The 14,220-nt window shown below is 39.9% G+C and overlaps 1 protein-coding gene across 1 annotated transcript; it reads left to right on the top strand.

The window, feature by feature from the left end:
- Window positions 1-386: 386 nt before the first annotated feature.
- Window positions 387-13,198, top strand: aif1l (allograft inflammatory factor 1-like). Its single transcript, XM_071466277.1, has 6 exons — window positions 387-545; window positions 734-795; window positions 3,386-3,452; window positions 7,151-7,192; window positions 8,701-8,863; window positions 11,531-13,198. Exons 1-6 carry the CDS (start codon window positions 521-523, stop codon window positions 11,616-11,618), a joined length of 447 nt encoding a protein of 148 aa, XP_071322378.1. The 5' UTR covers window positions 387-520; the 3' UTR covers window positions 11,619-13,198.
- Window positions 13,199-14,220: the final 1,022 nt, after the last annotated feature.

Here is a 14,220-nt window from a genome sequence, read left to right as displayed (position 1 = left end):
CTACATTTTTATGAGATGTGGACTGTGGGATTCCCTTCAAGAAATTAGAAATATTTCACTGTCATCTAATCCATTTTTGATCTTTTTTTTGCATTTATAGATGTACTAAACATACCAATCTAAGAGACAACATAGTAAGAGCACTTATTTCTAATATATAGCTATGTCTCTCTTATTTTTGTTTAGGGCTGAAACAATTACTCGAGGAGTCGATCAACAGAAAATTAATTGTAATAACTTTAATAATCAAATAATTGTTTAAGTAACTTATCAAAGACATTTAAAATATTCATCTCATATGTAAAAAAGGAGCAGTTAAGCACAATCAAAACAATATTTTGAAAAGCTTGACCGGATGTCCGATTCCTTAATGCGTCCGTCTTGACACCGGTGCTGCGTAGTCCGTTGAGCCCGATCTCTAACGGAGAACAGGAGTATCGCCCCGGCGGACTGTAGCGGCAGCCTTTTGGCTCTGATATTTTTCTTTTTCTGGATTTACCCATCACAGATAAATTCCGGGATGCCTTCAAATCAAAATGTCCAAGGTAAGAAATAATTACATAGCGGACTGCCTTGTCTGTTTTATATCTATCGCTAGCTAAAGCTTAGAATCTGTACAATAGAGCATCAGCGGGCCAATCGGCCACCGTCCAAGCTAAGCCTGTGTCGATATTAACACGCTAGCTATTAAAATAACTTGATTTTTTTTTTTTTTTTTTTTTTTTTTTTGCAGGAGGGAAAGCCTTTGGACTGTTAAAGGAGCAGCAAAGGCAAAAACTGGAAGAAATAAACAAGGTATGCGTGTTTTCTTTATTTGCTTCCAGCGTCTCTAACGGCGCCTCGGGGAATTTGAACTGAATTAGCTCCCGTACACTTGACTTGGCATTGGCCTTGTTTTTGGACGCCACACTGATGATTCAAGGCAGTCAGAGCAAACTGCTTCACCAGTGCTGCGAATAATGAATCCCACCAATGCCACGCACGTTTGTTGTGGCTGACCATGGCGATGCTGTTGTTGGTGCTTTTTATTGATTATCCCCTGCAGTGTCGTGGCACTACTTGTTGAATGGCTGCATGCTGTCACACATCTCTGTGTTGAGGGGCTACCAGTATTTCCCTTTGACACGACAGATCGATCTGTTCTCCAGTTTTAAAGAATAAATAAATAAATAAATAAATAAATAAATAAAGCATTTTAAGCTTTTTTTTGTGTGTGTGTGTGTGGCCATCCCACGTTTTCTGTGGCTGCTGGGCTGTGTTTCGACGGGGAGACAGGTGTCTGAATGAGCTCTTTGTCTAACATTAGGCCTCGTTTCGTCAGGACAACTGTAGTAGTTCCCACAGATTAACTAGATGTCTGTATAATCTCTGTTTCCCTCCTTTACTCTGGCTGGCCGCCTGTCATCAGCTGCCGACTGCGGCCACATGAAAACCAGGTCGCGGCAAGAGGGCAGCCGGGAGCGCCTGTGACATTTCTGTGCAAACACTCCCTGCTGCCTCATGGAGGTTTATCTAGTGTTTTGATATCCTTCATTGCTCATTAGAGAAATGGGAAGGGAAATGACCCCAGATTCCTAAGAGGCTACGTCTAAAAATAACAGTTATACTGTGATTAAATGCAGGGGCTTTATATTGATTTGATAATATGTTATCATGGGTACACTTGTAACAGTGGATCCTGTGGGGATGAAACTTAAGATCTTACCATTGTTGTACAAATAGGGTGGTTTTTCAGCTATAAATATATCATTTAGCTCAGAGGTGATACAGCTCTGATTAGCCATTGATTAAAATTGCCCAAAAGTCACAGGTTCCAGTTTGTCTCATGTGAACATGTCACAGTTTGTACATTTTCTATAATATTCAACAGGATATCTGTGGGTTTGGGGCTGTTCGTGGGACAAAACCAGACAAGTTAGAGACATCTGTTTGCACTCCGAGTGACTGTGGTGGACACTGTTCACTATTTTTTGACATTCTGTGGGAAAAAAACAATTAATCGATTACCTGAGAAAATCATTGGTTGATAATTCAATAATGAAACCACTAAAGCCGACCAATATATTGGCTTATATTAGCTCAGTGCAGATGTATTGTTATTGGTGTATATGTCAGCAAATTAATGACAAGAAACTATGTAAATAGCAAAGATTTGTTTTGAAACAGTGTCATTATAAAGAAGTGATAATTTTTTTTTTCAACAGGAAAATGTCCTATTTTGGTCACAATTGTGAAAAAAAGGGAGCCTTATCAGAAATGTGTATTTTTCATATGGGTCATAGACCTGTGACCTTAAAGACCTCAGAAATCCTGTGCTTGTCCGGCCATTGAAAATTGGGAACTGTTTTGATAATCGATTAATTGTTCCAATCAATTTTCAAACAAAACAGTTCAATATTCTCTGGTGTTAGTTTCTTAAATGTGAGGATTTTGCCTTTGTCTTTATATCATTGTAAACTGAATCATCTTTGGGTTTTGGACTGATGACATCTGAAGACATCTGAAGGCATCACTGTGGATGGGGAATATTATAATTTTTCAATATGTTGTGACATTTACAGACAAAACAATTCATTGATTCAACAAGAAAATAATTGTCAGATTAATCAGTAATGAAAGTAATTATTAGCTGCAGTCCTAAAATGCATACAGACTCTGACTTTTCAGCTAGAAGAGATACAGTGCACTCTATTTGACCTGTGCATTGTGAAACATTCTTTGTAGATACTGACAGAGATTTCATGCCTTGTGATACTGGCGCTGCACTTGTTCAAATATACCTGCATACTTGTCAGAGACACTGTGGCTGTGAGAGAACATTCCTGTGTGTGGAGGCTGCAGCAGTGATTCAGCACAGCTGAGTCAGGTTGTCCCTGATAAACATCCAGTAGTGGTGTTTATCCTTTTCACCCTTAATTACAAGCTTGACAGGCACATGGAGGTCACCGCAGAGAACAAGCTCGCTCTCTGTCTCTCTTGCTCTTTCTTCTTTCAGTGAAGATTGAAGCTGACTCCCACATGGCAGATTGCGTCATTATAATTTCATTAGAATAGCTCCCTCCAGGCTCTTTCCTCTGCACCCTTGTGAGGTGTTCCACTTTAACGAACACAATGATACGTAATGACAATCCAGGGGGAAGAACATCTTAAGATTGTGAATCATCACTTTCAAGTTTAAGTTTTTTGACACATTTGACAGAGCACAATCAGCTTAAGTTACTTAATGCTCTCATTTGTGTCAAGGTTTCTTTCCTCTTTGATTGTGTGTTATGTAAAACTGCTGGAATTTCAAAGGAAATGGGCTCAGTACTGTTCAAAGGCGTTTCAGTTTCATTTAAAGCCTGTGAAACTTGTTTCCTCACCCCCCTCTCTCTTCCTTCTCCAGGAATACCTGGAAGACCAGAAATACAGGGATGAAGAAGACCTAGCCGAAAAATTGGAAAGTCTCAAAAGTAAGCAAATCCCCTCCTCCCCTGAGCTGTGTTGGTATCTGCTGTTGTTGAGGTTGTCTTTGTGAGGGTGTGACCCTTTTTCCAGGCTTTTGTCTTTGATCTCAGTCTTTATTTATTTGTTGGTAGTCTGCACTCACATGTAAGTCTTCAGCATTTAGTTTTTCTCTGTGGGAAAGACAGACTGCTGTGAATTCTAAGAGGTTTGCAAGGCCAAGTCCTCGGTGGCCTTGGAGGAATGTGCCGGGGCGTTCCTTCGCTTGTTGTTACAATATTCAGAACTTTGCTGGGTAAACTCATACCTCCTGGGAATAGAAGGAACACTGCTTCTGGGGCTAATTATGAGATCAAAATTACATGATTTACCAAAGACCTCCTGCTCTTCATCCCCTCAGATATTACACGTGTATGTTCTGGGTGCATGTAGACTGTTTTGTTTCCTTTTTCTATCCATAGGAGGTTTTTGTTTTTTTTTTTTACCTGCGATTTCCCAGCCAGAATAACATAAGGCTGTTTATTCTGATAGTCTTGAAATGAGAAATATGCTCCACTGTCCTACTTACCATCTATGCTTGCTGGAGGAAATGGAGCAGTAATGTATAAACAGAAAGGGGACCCAACACCCAGGTCCTGGGAGGATTGCTGTCAGTATCTAAACACTGCGCTTTCAACCACCAATCAAATCTCATCACTGCAGCTCATGACCAGAAAACTCTCCAACATGTCCTTCTTAAACCTTTGCATGAAGCCTACTTTGGTTAAGCCAATAATAATTTTCTTTGTTTTGTTAGATATTACAAGACTGATGCTTGTCACTATAATGGACATTTAAAAGGATAATTTAAAGCATCATTTCATTCAACTCTGCAAACTATCACAGTTGTTAGGGGCCAATAATCACACCAAAACCCAAGGTTTCCCGCAGTGTGTTATAGTAGAAATGCTCTACCTTACCTGATATAAGAAGAGTCTCCAATAACAGAAGAAATATAATACATTTTATGAGAGGAGCAGGAAGAAGCAGGGAGACTTCCCTTCATTCTGCTGCTAACCTCGTAATCACATAAAAGATAAATATCCTAAATTGGCTTTCTTTAGTCGTGTCACATATACTCAGTCACCACTTGATTACTTACAAGTTGCTAAAACAAACACTGTCTAATACAACAGTCGTACAGTAAATTAATGCTTTTATGAAGGGTTTATATTTAAGTGTTTATCCAACTTTATGGACGTTTTGGAGGATGTCGTTCACAGTGCTGTTGAACTGTATTGCATTAAACTGAGTGCTATTCTTCTTCCAGTATTCAGTCTACCCTTGTTCAAACAAATGCGGTGGACAAAATATTGGAAACACTTTATTACGCAGCATAATTCAACAGTGCTATGACTGTAGCTGCTAAAACAATGATGAAGTTGAACAGTTTATATTGTTTGTTTTTAAAAGAGCTGAACAGACAGTGTTTCTTCCACTCTGGACCATATGTGATCGTGGCAGAAGTGTCGGGAAAAGAGCAGTGATGCTACATTGCACAGTGAATGAGTGAGGCAGTCGTTTAAATCAAAAACAGTAACTGCACTGATTAGGAAACATGATATGTCACCACATGTGTTTTCCAGCTCAGCAGGTGAATTGTTGATAGATCACATCGTAGGTTCAGTTTGCAGTAATCAATCACAGGAGCAAGTCACAATGTCAGGGAGAAAAGTTTTTACAAGTTGGTAAAAGTAGCGACAACCAACCCAATCAGTCACAAAGGTGCTTATGTTAGAGTTGGACATTACACAATAGAGTCAGGATCAAGTTAAAGTCTGGACTTTTATGACCAGTGGCTAATTACAAAGCAGCTTACCAACTCCACTACACAATTTCCTAAAGAAAAAATGAGAACGTTTCATTTCCATCAGGAACTGCTTCCTTCGTCTTGTTTGTGTTGCGGCCTGCGGCAGGTGTAACTGCCAGCCAGATGTGCAGCTCACTCAATTTTGAAACACTTGCAGACAATCCTGAGTTTGAGTTATGCTTTTAATTTGAAGACAGAGGGGAAACAGAATGGAAATCAAGTTGTTTTTAGAACAGAAGCTGCAGTGAAGCTTTTATCTGCCCTTAGGGTCAATGTCTTTTAAGAGGATGGGGAAGTTCTCTGCTTATCTTTGGACGAAGTGGCAGAAGAAGTAATCATCGACTTCAACAATCTTATCAGCAAGTTTCTATTTTTCCAATGGAAAAAGCCCCTTCAGATGACCCTGTAGCTACCAAAGTGGTTGGTGGACAAACACCTTCAGACATCTGAAATCAAAATGAAATCACTGTCCTCCTTATGACCGTCAAAAAAAGTATAAAAAAAAAGTCATAATGGAGGAAGAAAATGGCCAGCGGTTCATAAGCTGATGGCAGCATCAGTTGATGAAGGAATGTAGGTCAGGAGGAAACGCCTAAGACTTGAGTTTTGTTCAGTCGAGGCATTTTCTGTGGCTGCAGATGATCAACAGGCTGCACTATGATAAGTGGCCCACTCAAGAACTGTGTGTGTGTGTGTGTGCGTGCGTGCGTGTGTGTTGTGGAGGCCCACTCCTCAGAGTTTACGAACAGGGATTGCATTGTCCTGTCCCACTCCCCATGGGTTCACACAGTTAACACAGCTTGCGCGCTCTCTCTCTCTCGCTCTCGCTCTCTCTCTTTCTCCCTCTCCCCTTCCCAATGCACACACAGAGCTTCCATTGTGGGACAGAAATAGCAAGTGTAATCTGACTAAAGTGGTCTTCTAGAGAAAAGAGAGTGGTGAAATTTCGGGAGAAGCGGGAAAATGTCTGCTTTTTGTCTTTCATAGCAGCAGCGACTTCCGCAGCATGTTAGTCTAGACTTTAAAACTAACTTGATCAGACAAGATGCGAGCAGTTTTCCCCTTGCTTCTGACCTCAATGTTAACAGGCTCCTGGCTGCATCTGTATATTTAGTAGATAAATATGAGAACAGTGTTTATCATCTAGCAAATGTGTGTATTTCCTGAAATGTAGAACTGTCTTTTAATGCTAAATGACTGTCTGCATGTTAAGTTTATGTGCACACAAAAGTGGTGAGCATGGTGCACAAGAGGAACAAGACAAACAGCAAATAAAGCTTTAAGTATTAAAGTATTAGCAGTGCAGAGTTAAGGACTGGTGTAAAACTTTTTCTAATTGCTCTTGAATCGTTTAACAAAGTACTTGCATCAATTTGAATATATTTAAAGTGTTTGTTAATTAGCATCGGTGGTTTGTCTGCCTGTTGCCAGAGTAGAAGAACCAGATTGATTTTGAGAGAGTGAGTGTGAGGGGAAACTCTGAACTCTGAGCCTCACAATGTTTAACTCAAGCTTCTTTGTTTTCCTTCCTGATTGCTGTTTTGAACTTTAAGTTCTCTTTTAACTTCCTGACCTTCTCACTCTTAATCTTTCTCGCATGTCCGCCCCACTCAGCTGCCCTTTGCCTGCTTTCAACGAACACACACACACAAACACACACCTGTCATTATCATCTGCTTGCGTCTTTCCTCCTGCCAGCCCAGCTGTCAGCAGATTGTAAGACAGTGTGTGTTTACCATTTTGTTGACTTGTTTGAGGTCAGCTGGGGTCTGGCGTTTGTGAAAATGTTACCCTGGGTGTGGTGTGAGACGAGCGAATTACCATTTACGTAATCATCTCTTGTGTGTATTTTTGCAGATAAATATGCTGAGTTTGACCTGAATGACCAAGGAGAGATCGGTGAGTAATAGCCAGCACTAAAACACCAACTGCACCCCAGATAACAACTGTCAGCTGACCCCATGTGCTGTGCTGACATGGGGGAACAGTAATTAATACTGTGTGTGTATTGTCTGAGCAGAGAGAGCACCGGGTTTGAACAGGCTCATGTGTCGTGTTTGTGTCCTGTATGTAAAGTGAGACCATACAGCACACCAGCGTGAAAGGCCCTTAGTTCTTGAGCAGATGTGAGGCGAACTGCAGTGTAGGAGTCAGACAGGAGATATGACCTCTGTCTGCAGGTCGTGTAAGAAGCTGCTATATGTGCAGTTTTAATTCTTTAAGACAGTCTAGCGGCGTGGCCGTAGGGATGGCATAAATGTAACAGCTACTGAATGAATTTCATTAAATTTGGTGCAGATATCCATCGTCCCCACGGGATGAATTCTTAAATATCTCAACATTTACATTTTCCACGGAATTTGGTACAAACATTTGTTTCCCACAGGATGAGCTCTAATTACTTTGATAATCCTCTTCTCATGCCATCATCAGATTAAAATTTTAATTTTATATTTCTTTGTTTTATGCCTTCAAAACTAATGACATTCCCATCAGCCTCAGCTGTACTTTATGTTTAGTGCTAAGTAGAAAATGTTAGCATGCTAACACAGATGCTAATATTTGAACATGGTAAACATTATACCTGCTAAACATCAGCATATTAGCATTGACATTTTGAGCATGTTAGTGTGCTGATGTTAGCATTCAGCTCAAAGCAACACTGTGCCTGAGTACAGCCTCAGAGCGGCTAGCATGGCTGAAAACTCTTAGTCTTGTTTTTTAACTATATTTCTATCCATCTATTAGCTATACTGCTTATCCATATAGGGTGTGGGTATGGATACCAATCCAAGCTGACACTGGGCGAGGGCAGGGTACAGGTCGCTAGTCTATCACAGGACTGACATATAGAGACAAACAACCATTCTCGCTCACATTCACACTTATGGGCACTTCAGAACTGCTAATTAACCATGTCTTCGGACTGAACCCATGTAGACACAGGGAGAACATGCAAACTCCACACAGATAGGCCCCAGTCCCAGGGTTCGAACACAGAACCTTTTTGCTGTGAGGCAATAACCACTGCAGATCATCATATAAGTCAAACTCTGAATACACTGAAGCCTACATTTCCCATAATGCAACTCAAAATCTTTCATTAGAACTTCTTAAATGCTACCATGTTTCAAATCCCACAAAACATGAGGGTTCAAGCCTGATATGGGATAACCCTTATGACATCATCATTAGGGTTATATTTTCAGATTAGAGCCAGAGAAGTTAACTTCATGTGTAACATCTGTGGAGTGCCCTGTTCAAATACTTTGGATACATGAAATTAAGCATGAAGATGATGTTCTGGTTTCCTTACACTGCCTTCTGTTGTGATACAGACTGACACCCTAATAAACACATCAAAATGATTGTATGTGGATCTGATTGTCAACTGTACCTTGTCTCAGATATGATGGGTCTGAAGCGGATGATGGAGAAGCTGGGAGTTCCCAAGACCCACTTGGAGTTGAAAAAAATGATTGTTGAGGTGACGGGCGGCAGCAGCAACACTATCAACTACAGGGACTTTGTCAAGATGATGCTGGGCAAGCGTTCGGCTGTGCTCAAACTGTAAGTAAACCTCTGTGCGTGTAAAGACTTTTCAACCCCCTTGTTTTCACATGTGAAGATTTAGTTGTGTCTGCAAACCATCTGCTGGCTCATTGTGTGTGTTCACATGTGTGAGAGAGAGGATATGATATACGTGTGCTGTGTCAGCCAACTGTTTTCCTCCAGCAGCAGGGGGTTCTGGGATGACTAGTGATGATGTCACAACCCACATGCTGCGTTAGCTGTCAATTTCCATGGCAACAAAACCCGTCTATGTAGCCTATCCATAGTCAACCCATCCTTATCCTTAGCTGGGATCATGTGCTTAGGTAACTGATTATAGGCTGATTAACCACGGACAGTCACGTAGGGCTGACAAAAACACCAAAACTCATCAGGTTCTGTCAACAAAATTCATCCTATGGTTTTTTTATGTATGTATTGTATATGTTTTCTCCAATGGTCCCTGGTGGATAAGAAGACATATTTAAGGTTGTTTTCAAAAGGGTTGGTGTAGCTAGTGTAAGCCTTTTAAAGCAGTCTTGCTGTGGGTCAGACTGCAGGAGCCTGAGTGTATTGGCTGCTGCATGTCAGCTCTGCTGGATTAAGCTGGCTAGACCATTCAGAGGATAAATCTCATAATCCCAAAAAACACCAAGCACAGAGGAAATTCATAACTCTTCCTCCTCCTTTGCCCTCAACCATTTCTCGAAAGTGTATCCCATAATCCCACAGCCGCTATTTATAAATGTCTCGTTCCCTCTCTTCCTCACTCGTCCACTCGGTTGCATTTTATTAAGGCGGCTTCCGTCCTCCAGAGAAAGCTGATGTTTTTAATTATTTTCATGTCAGAGATCATGTTTTTTATTTGACATAGGAGAAGTTTAAACAGAAGCTGAAATCTGAACTTGATTATTTTACTTTTAATACACAAATGTTTCATCAGTGTTTCGTGAACAATTTTGTGAAACCTTAAGTCCACTGCGCAGAAGAGAGGCATCTTCATGTGGGTGAAATTTTATGACGGCGAGCTTCTGTTGGTTGCTCACACTTTGTAGTGTGCTTAATATAAAAACATTACAGTGTCTAACCATATCTACCTATGAATACCTACCCAACTACCTACTGCCCCCTACGTCCTTATAACTGCAAAGGTCTACATCAACGCTCTTGTGTGCTGCTGTTTTTGTCTCTGGAGAGAGGGGAGGGAGGGAGAAGTGGAGAGGGGGGGTTGGACAAAACAGCTTTAGAATAGTGTTATTCAGAGTATTTGGCAGGACAACAATTGATTTAGTTGCAATTACAGGAAAATGATTGAGGTCAGGGTCCGCAATTAGTCTCACTGTGTGAAAGCTCTTTGAATGAAGTTACTATCAGTGCAATACACACGTCAGTTACTCCACTCTGTTTACCAAAGATTTAGAAGATCTTTTATTTTAGAGATTGAGTAACAAGTAGCAACAGCTGTGATTGATATTGACCAGACAACTGTTCTTGTTTTTAGGCTTAACACATAACAAAAATCTACTTTTTGCAATGAAACTCCACAAAACATGATTATGTGTTAAATTGCATTATCACAGGGGTCCCATGTACTGTGTGCCTGTTAGGATGTGTATTTTTGTCAAACTTTCACACAGTAACAAGATTCAAGTCAGGCAATCACTTCATCTATTAAGCTCTTCTGTCTACATAGAGCAGATTAACCTAATTTGACAGTTTGCTCAAATCCTAACTAGTGTTTATCACTTTTCATTTATCCCTAATCACAAGATTTTAATCAATGTATTTCAAGCTATTTACAAAAAGAGGGCTTTTAACTTTTTATTGGCTCACTTATTGATTGGGTAGTGTTTGATTGATGGCTGTCAGTGGTGGCCTGACCCACTTCATCCAGCTCTTGGAGCGGAGCAGGTATCAGTAGTGTGAAGAGAGTGTTTGCCAGAGAGATGTGCCAGAGTTTGAGTTGCTGAGTGCCGGTTTCGTCGTCAGGATCATTGCTCCTTATGGGCTTAGTGGGGCTTTGCAGAGTTTTCCAAAAAAGGAAATTAAAGACAGGCATTCACCCTGAATAGCTCCTGTCAGTTCCTTCACTCTACTGTGTACAGACTAAACCGCTATTCCCCTCAGACCCTTTGTGGTTTCCCTTCATTCCTCTCCTCTCACTTGCTACCCAGCTCATACCCAGACTGTAACTGTCTGTCTGTGTCCACCAGGATCTGATTATCCCTCCTCACTCACACATCCTGCTTTTACTGTTTATGCTTCTCTTCTCTTACATTAGTCCAGCCCTCTGTCTTCTTAAGTCATGTTTACATTTAAGATGTTTATGCTGCTCTCCATTGTTCTGAAGTCTCTCTGTCTCTATCGCTGCCTGTTTGAATGATTCCAGCTGAAACTATCAGTGGATTAATCAGTTAGTCGGTTGACAGAAAATTAACTATTTTGATCATTTAAAAAAAAATCAAACATGACTTAGTTCTTGTTTGTCACTTGCTAAGAGTTGCTGCTTTTTGTAAATTTTGTTTTAAAAAACACAATTTACATGGGTTTATTTTAAATAGCACAAAAGTCACAAATATCTATAGGCCTATGGGTCTGTTCTGTGTATTGAATATTTTAAAACACTGACAGTTTATTTGACATTGTTTTGTTTTTTAAAATATTTTATGAATCCTCTCTCTGCAGAGTCTTGCTCTTTGAAGACAAAGCCAACGGCTCTCCCTGCAAGCCAGAAGGACCCCCTCCAAAGCGGGACATTGCTAGCCTGCCTTAAAGTGTAGATGTCAGCCTCCGGACTGCTAGTGGAGCAGAGGGACCATCAGTGGTTGCCTGGAATTGAACCGTTTTCATAACATGTGGAGTGTCGTATTAGTGTGGGACCAGTGATTGAGGATGTTATTTTGTGAATATACGGTGTGTGCAAGGTGTCTGTTATTTGGAAGACTGAGACCACAACTCACTAAATGATGTTTGACTGTGAATATTATTATTCATCCTTTTTCCTTAATTAAGATGTAGCATTGATAGTTGTACATGTAATCTGCTTGGTAAATAAAATTTTGTAGTAAGTGTTTCATGGTTATATTTTAAGGGAAAATATAATTCTCCAGATTTTTTTTTTTTTTTTTTGTTCCTTGTTTCTTTGTTTCATTTTTGGGACACATTAGTTTTAACAATACGACAGTGGGTTGCTTTTAGAGAAGCACAAGTTAAAGAAGCAGTTCTTCCACCACATTTTTGCACTGTCCTCAGTGGTCTTGCATGGATTCCTGCCAGGCTAATCTTGGTCTGCGTCTCTCTTTAGATCAGGTGCCAGAGATTACAAGCACAGCCCATTTCCTCTGGGTCAGAGTCATCGGCCCTTAGAGCCGAAGTACTGATCTGGAATCAGTAACTAGGTTAGCATGGCAGCCTCATGATCTGAAAAGAAAAAAAAATTTTTGTAGATGCGTTTTAAATATTTAGTCACAGTAGTTGAAAGAAGAGTAAAAGATCATGTTGACCATGAGAATTTCAGTTTCAGTACGTGGCTTGAGGAAAACTGACTCGCTTTTAGATCTGTAAGGTTAAGCACATGTTAGATTTGGAAGGAGTGTGATTTACAAGCACACAAGCAGAACAAATGTACATAATATACTACACACAGTACAATCATATTCTTTCCAAGTGCCTCAACATGCAGATACTGTAGAGCTTAAACACACAGATTGAAAAAGGAGAGAGTGCACACAGGTGTTCACTTCAAGCAGTCTTCTTAGCTTACTAATTCCAGAAAACCATGAAATAATGTTCTTTGGTATTTGGTAAGACAGTTTTAATGATATTTGCTGAATTATATTGATATGGTGTTTATTATTGGTTCCCTCAACATTCTGAGTGAGTGAATGGATTTTTGGTGTAGTTGCTATGTTGTTTTCCCTTTTTATTTTTATTTTTTTTTATGTCACTGCTTCCTTTAACCTGTTTATTGGGTGTTTTAACTCTTAAGGTTGTCCTATATTGGTCTTGCAATTCATATATGTGTTATTAATTTCTCTTTGTTATGGATTTATCTTTCTCCCCCATATTTTTTTTTATCAGCCAGCCATTTCTCTCTCGCTCTCTCTTTGTTAAACTGGGTTCATTGTCCTGTGAATTCTGTAATTTGTGCCTCAGTGTTTGTCTCTCCACTTTAAATTTTTTTCCTGTAACTCACACCATTTACTGTGAATTTGCTACTTGTAGTAGTTTTAACACATACAAACATGTTTTAAACTATTCTGTTTTCAGTCCATTAGGTATATTACAATTGTTTAGTGTTGTTAAGATGCACATTGTTTGCAGACACCAAAGGAATTAAAATTCTTACACTGGCTTGTTAGGTTTTGAATTGTTTATTGCAGTAATAAGGGGGCTCTGTTAAACTGAAGCAACGTTATGTGTCTGGCTGAAAATGACAGGTAGTTAACACATTTCCATTATTATGTTTATAGCACGGCATACATTGAGGAAGAGATTAGATGCAGCAATGTTATTTACTGTAGCCTCTTGTCTTATACACTGAAAGGTGAGATTGGCTATCTTTCAAGATAGGGAGGTTTTTAATAAAGAATCCATGTGTTGTAAAAGATCTGATTGCAACACACTTGCCTTTTTAATGCTGACAAATGTGAGGGTAAAACCTTTGCTTTATCAGTTTTGCAGTTGAACAAGTCTGACACTCTTTGCACGGTCGTCATCCAGTTCTTTCACATATAAAGATACACAGTGTGTGAGAATCTTTGGCTGTAACTGCTAGATGAGTGTTTTCGTCCCATATTTCTTTTCTTGTCATTAAATTTTCATGTTGCGTGATGTATGTGCAGCTGTAATGCATACACACTCCTGAGCAATAAAATTTTCTTGTGCAGAAGTAAATAGCTGCTAGTGCAAACGGTCCCTTAAACGGGCTCGATTGTGTCTTATTTTCCCATTTGAAAGGCCACGTGTGTTGTATTTCATTTGGAGAGCAGTTGCATGGGTGGAGAATAGTGTAGAGAGAGGATAATAAGCAATACTTTAACAAGCATGCTAACATGCGAATCCAGCAGGATTATAATAAGCACCCCTGTAATTAAAACGATAATCACTGTCCCATGTAATAAACTGCCAGGAGCTTATGTAGGCACAGTGGAGGAAATAAAAGTTGCACAATGAAAAAAAGAAACATACAGCTAATGGTGATGACACTGATCCCAGGATCCATGTTAGGTCTAGTTTTATCTACTGTCTTTTCTGTAATTAGCAACATCATTGTGCCTTTTTTCAGTGTTTTTGTCCAGTTGTGTGTCAGGCTGTTTGAAAGAATGTCTCATTACATTATCTGGTGTGGTGCTGCCACACGCAGGCTTCTCTCA

The sequence above is a fragment of the Trachinotus anak genome, unplaced genomic scaffold (genome assembly GCF_046630095.1).
Source record: "Trachinotus anak isolate AG129_WGS33_773 ecotype Australia unplaced genomic scaffold, CSIRO_AGI_Tana_v1 ptg000028l, whole genome shotgun sequence".
NCBI classification, from domain to species: domain Eukaryota; kingdom Metazoa; phylum Chordata; class Actinopteri; order Carangiformes; family Carangidae; genus Trachinotus; species Trachinotus anak.
Note: the sequence above shows the minus strand (reverse complement) of the source record. Positions and strands in the feature narration are given on the sequence as shown.

What these genes read in the sequence shown, in the direction of transcription:
- aif1l (XM_071466277.1), top strand. Translation starts at nt 521, where the DNA reads ATGCCTTCAAATCAAAATGTCCAAG. An exon ending in TTCAAATCAAAATGTCCAAG is followed by an intron (nt 546 to 733) that starts GTAAGAAATAAT and finishes TTTTTTTTGCAG; the next exon opens with GAGGGAAAGCCTTTGGACTG. An exon ending in AACTGGAAGAAATAAACAAG is followed by an intron (nt 796 to 3,385) that starts GTATGCGTGTTT and finishes TTCCTTCTCCAG; the next exon opens with GAATACCTGGAAGACCAGAA.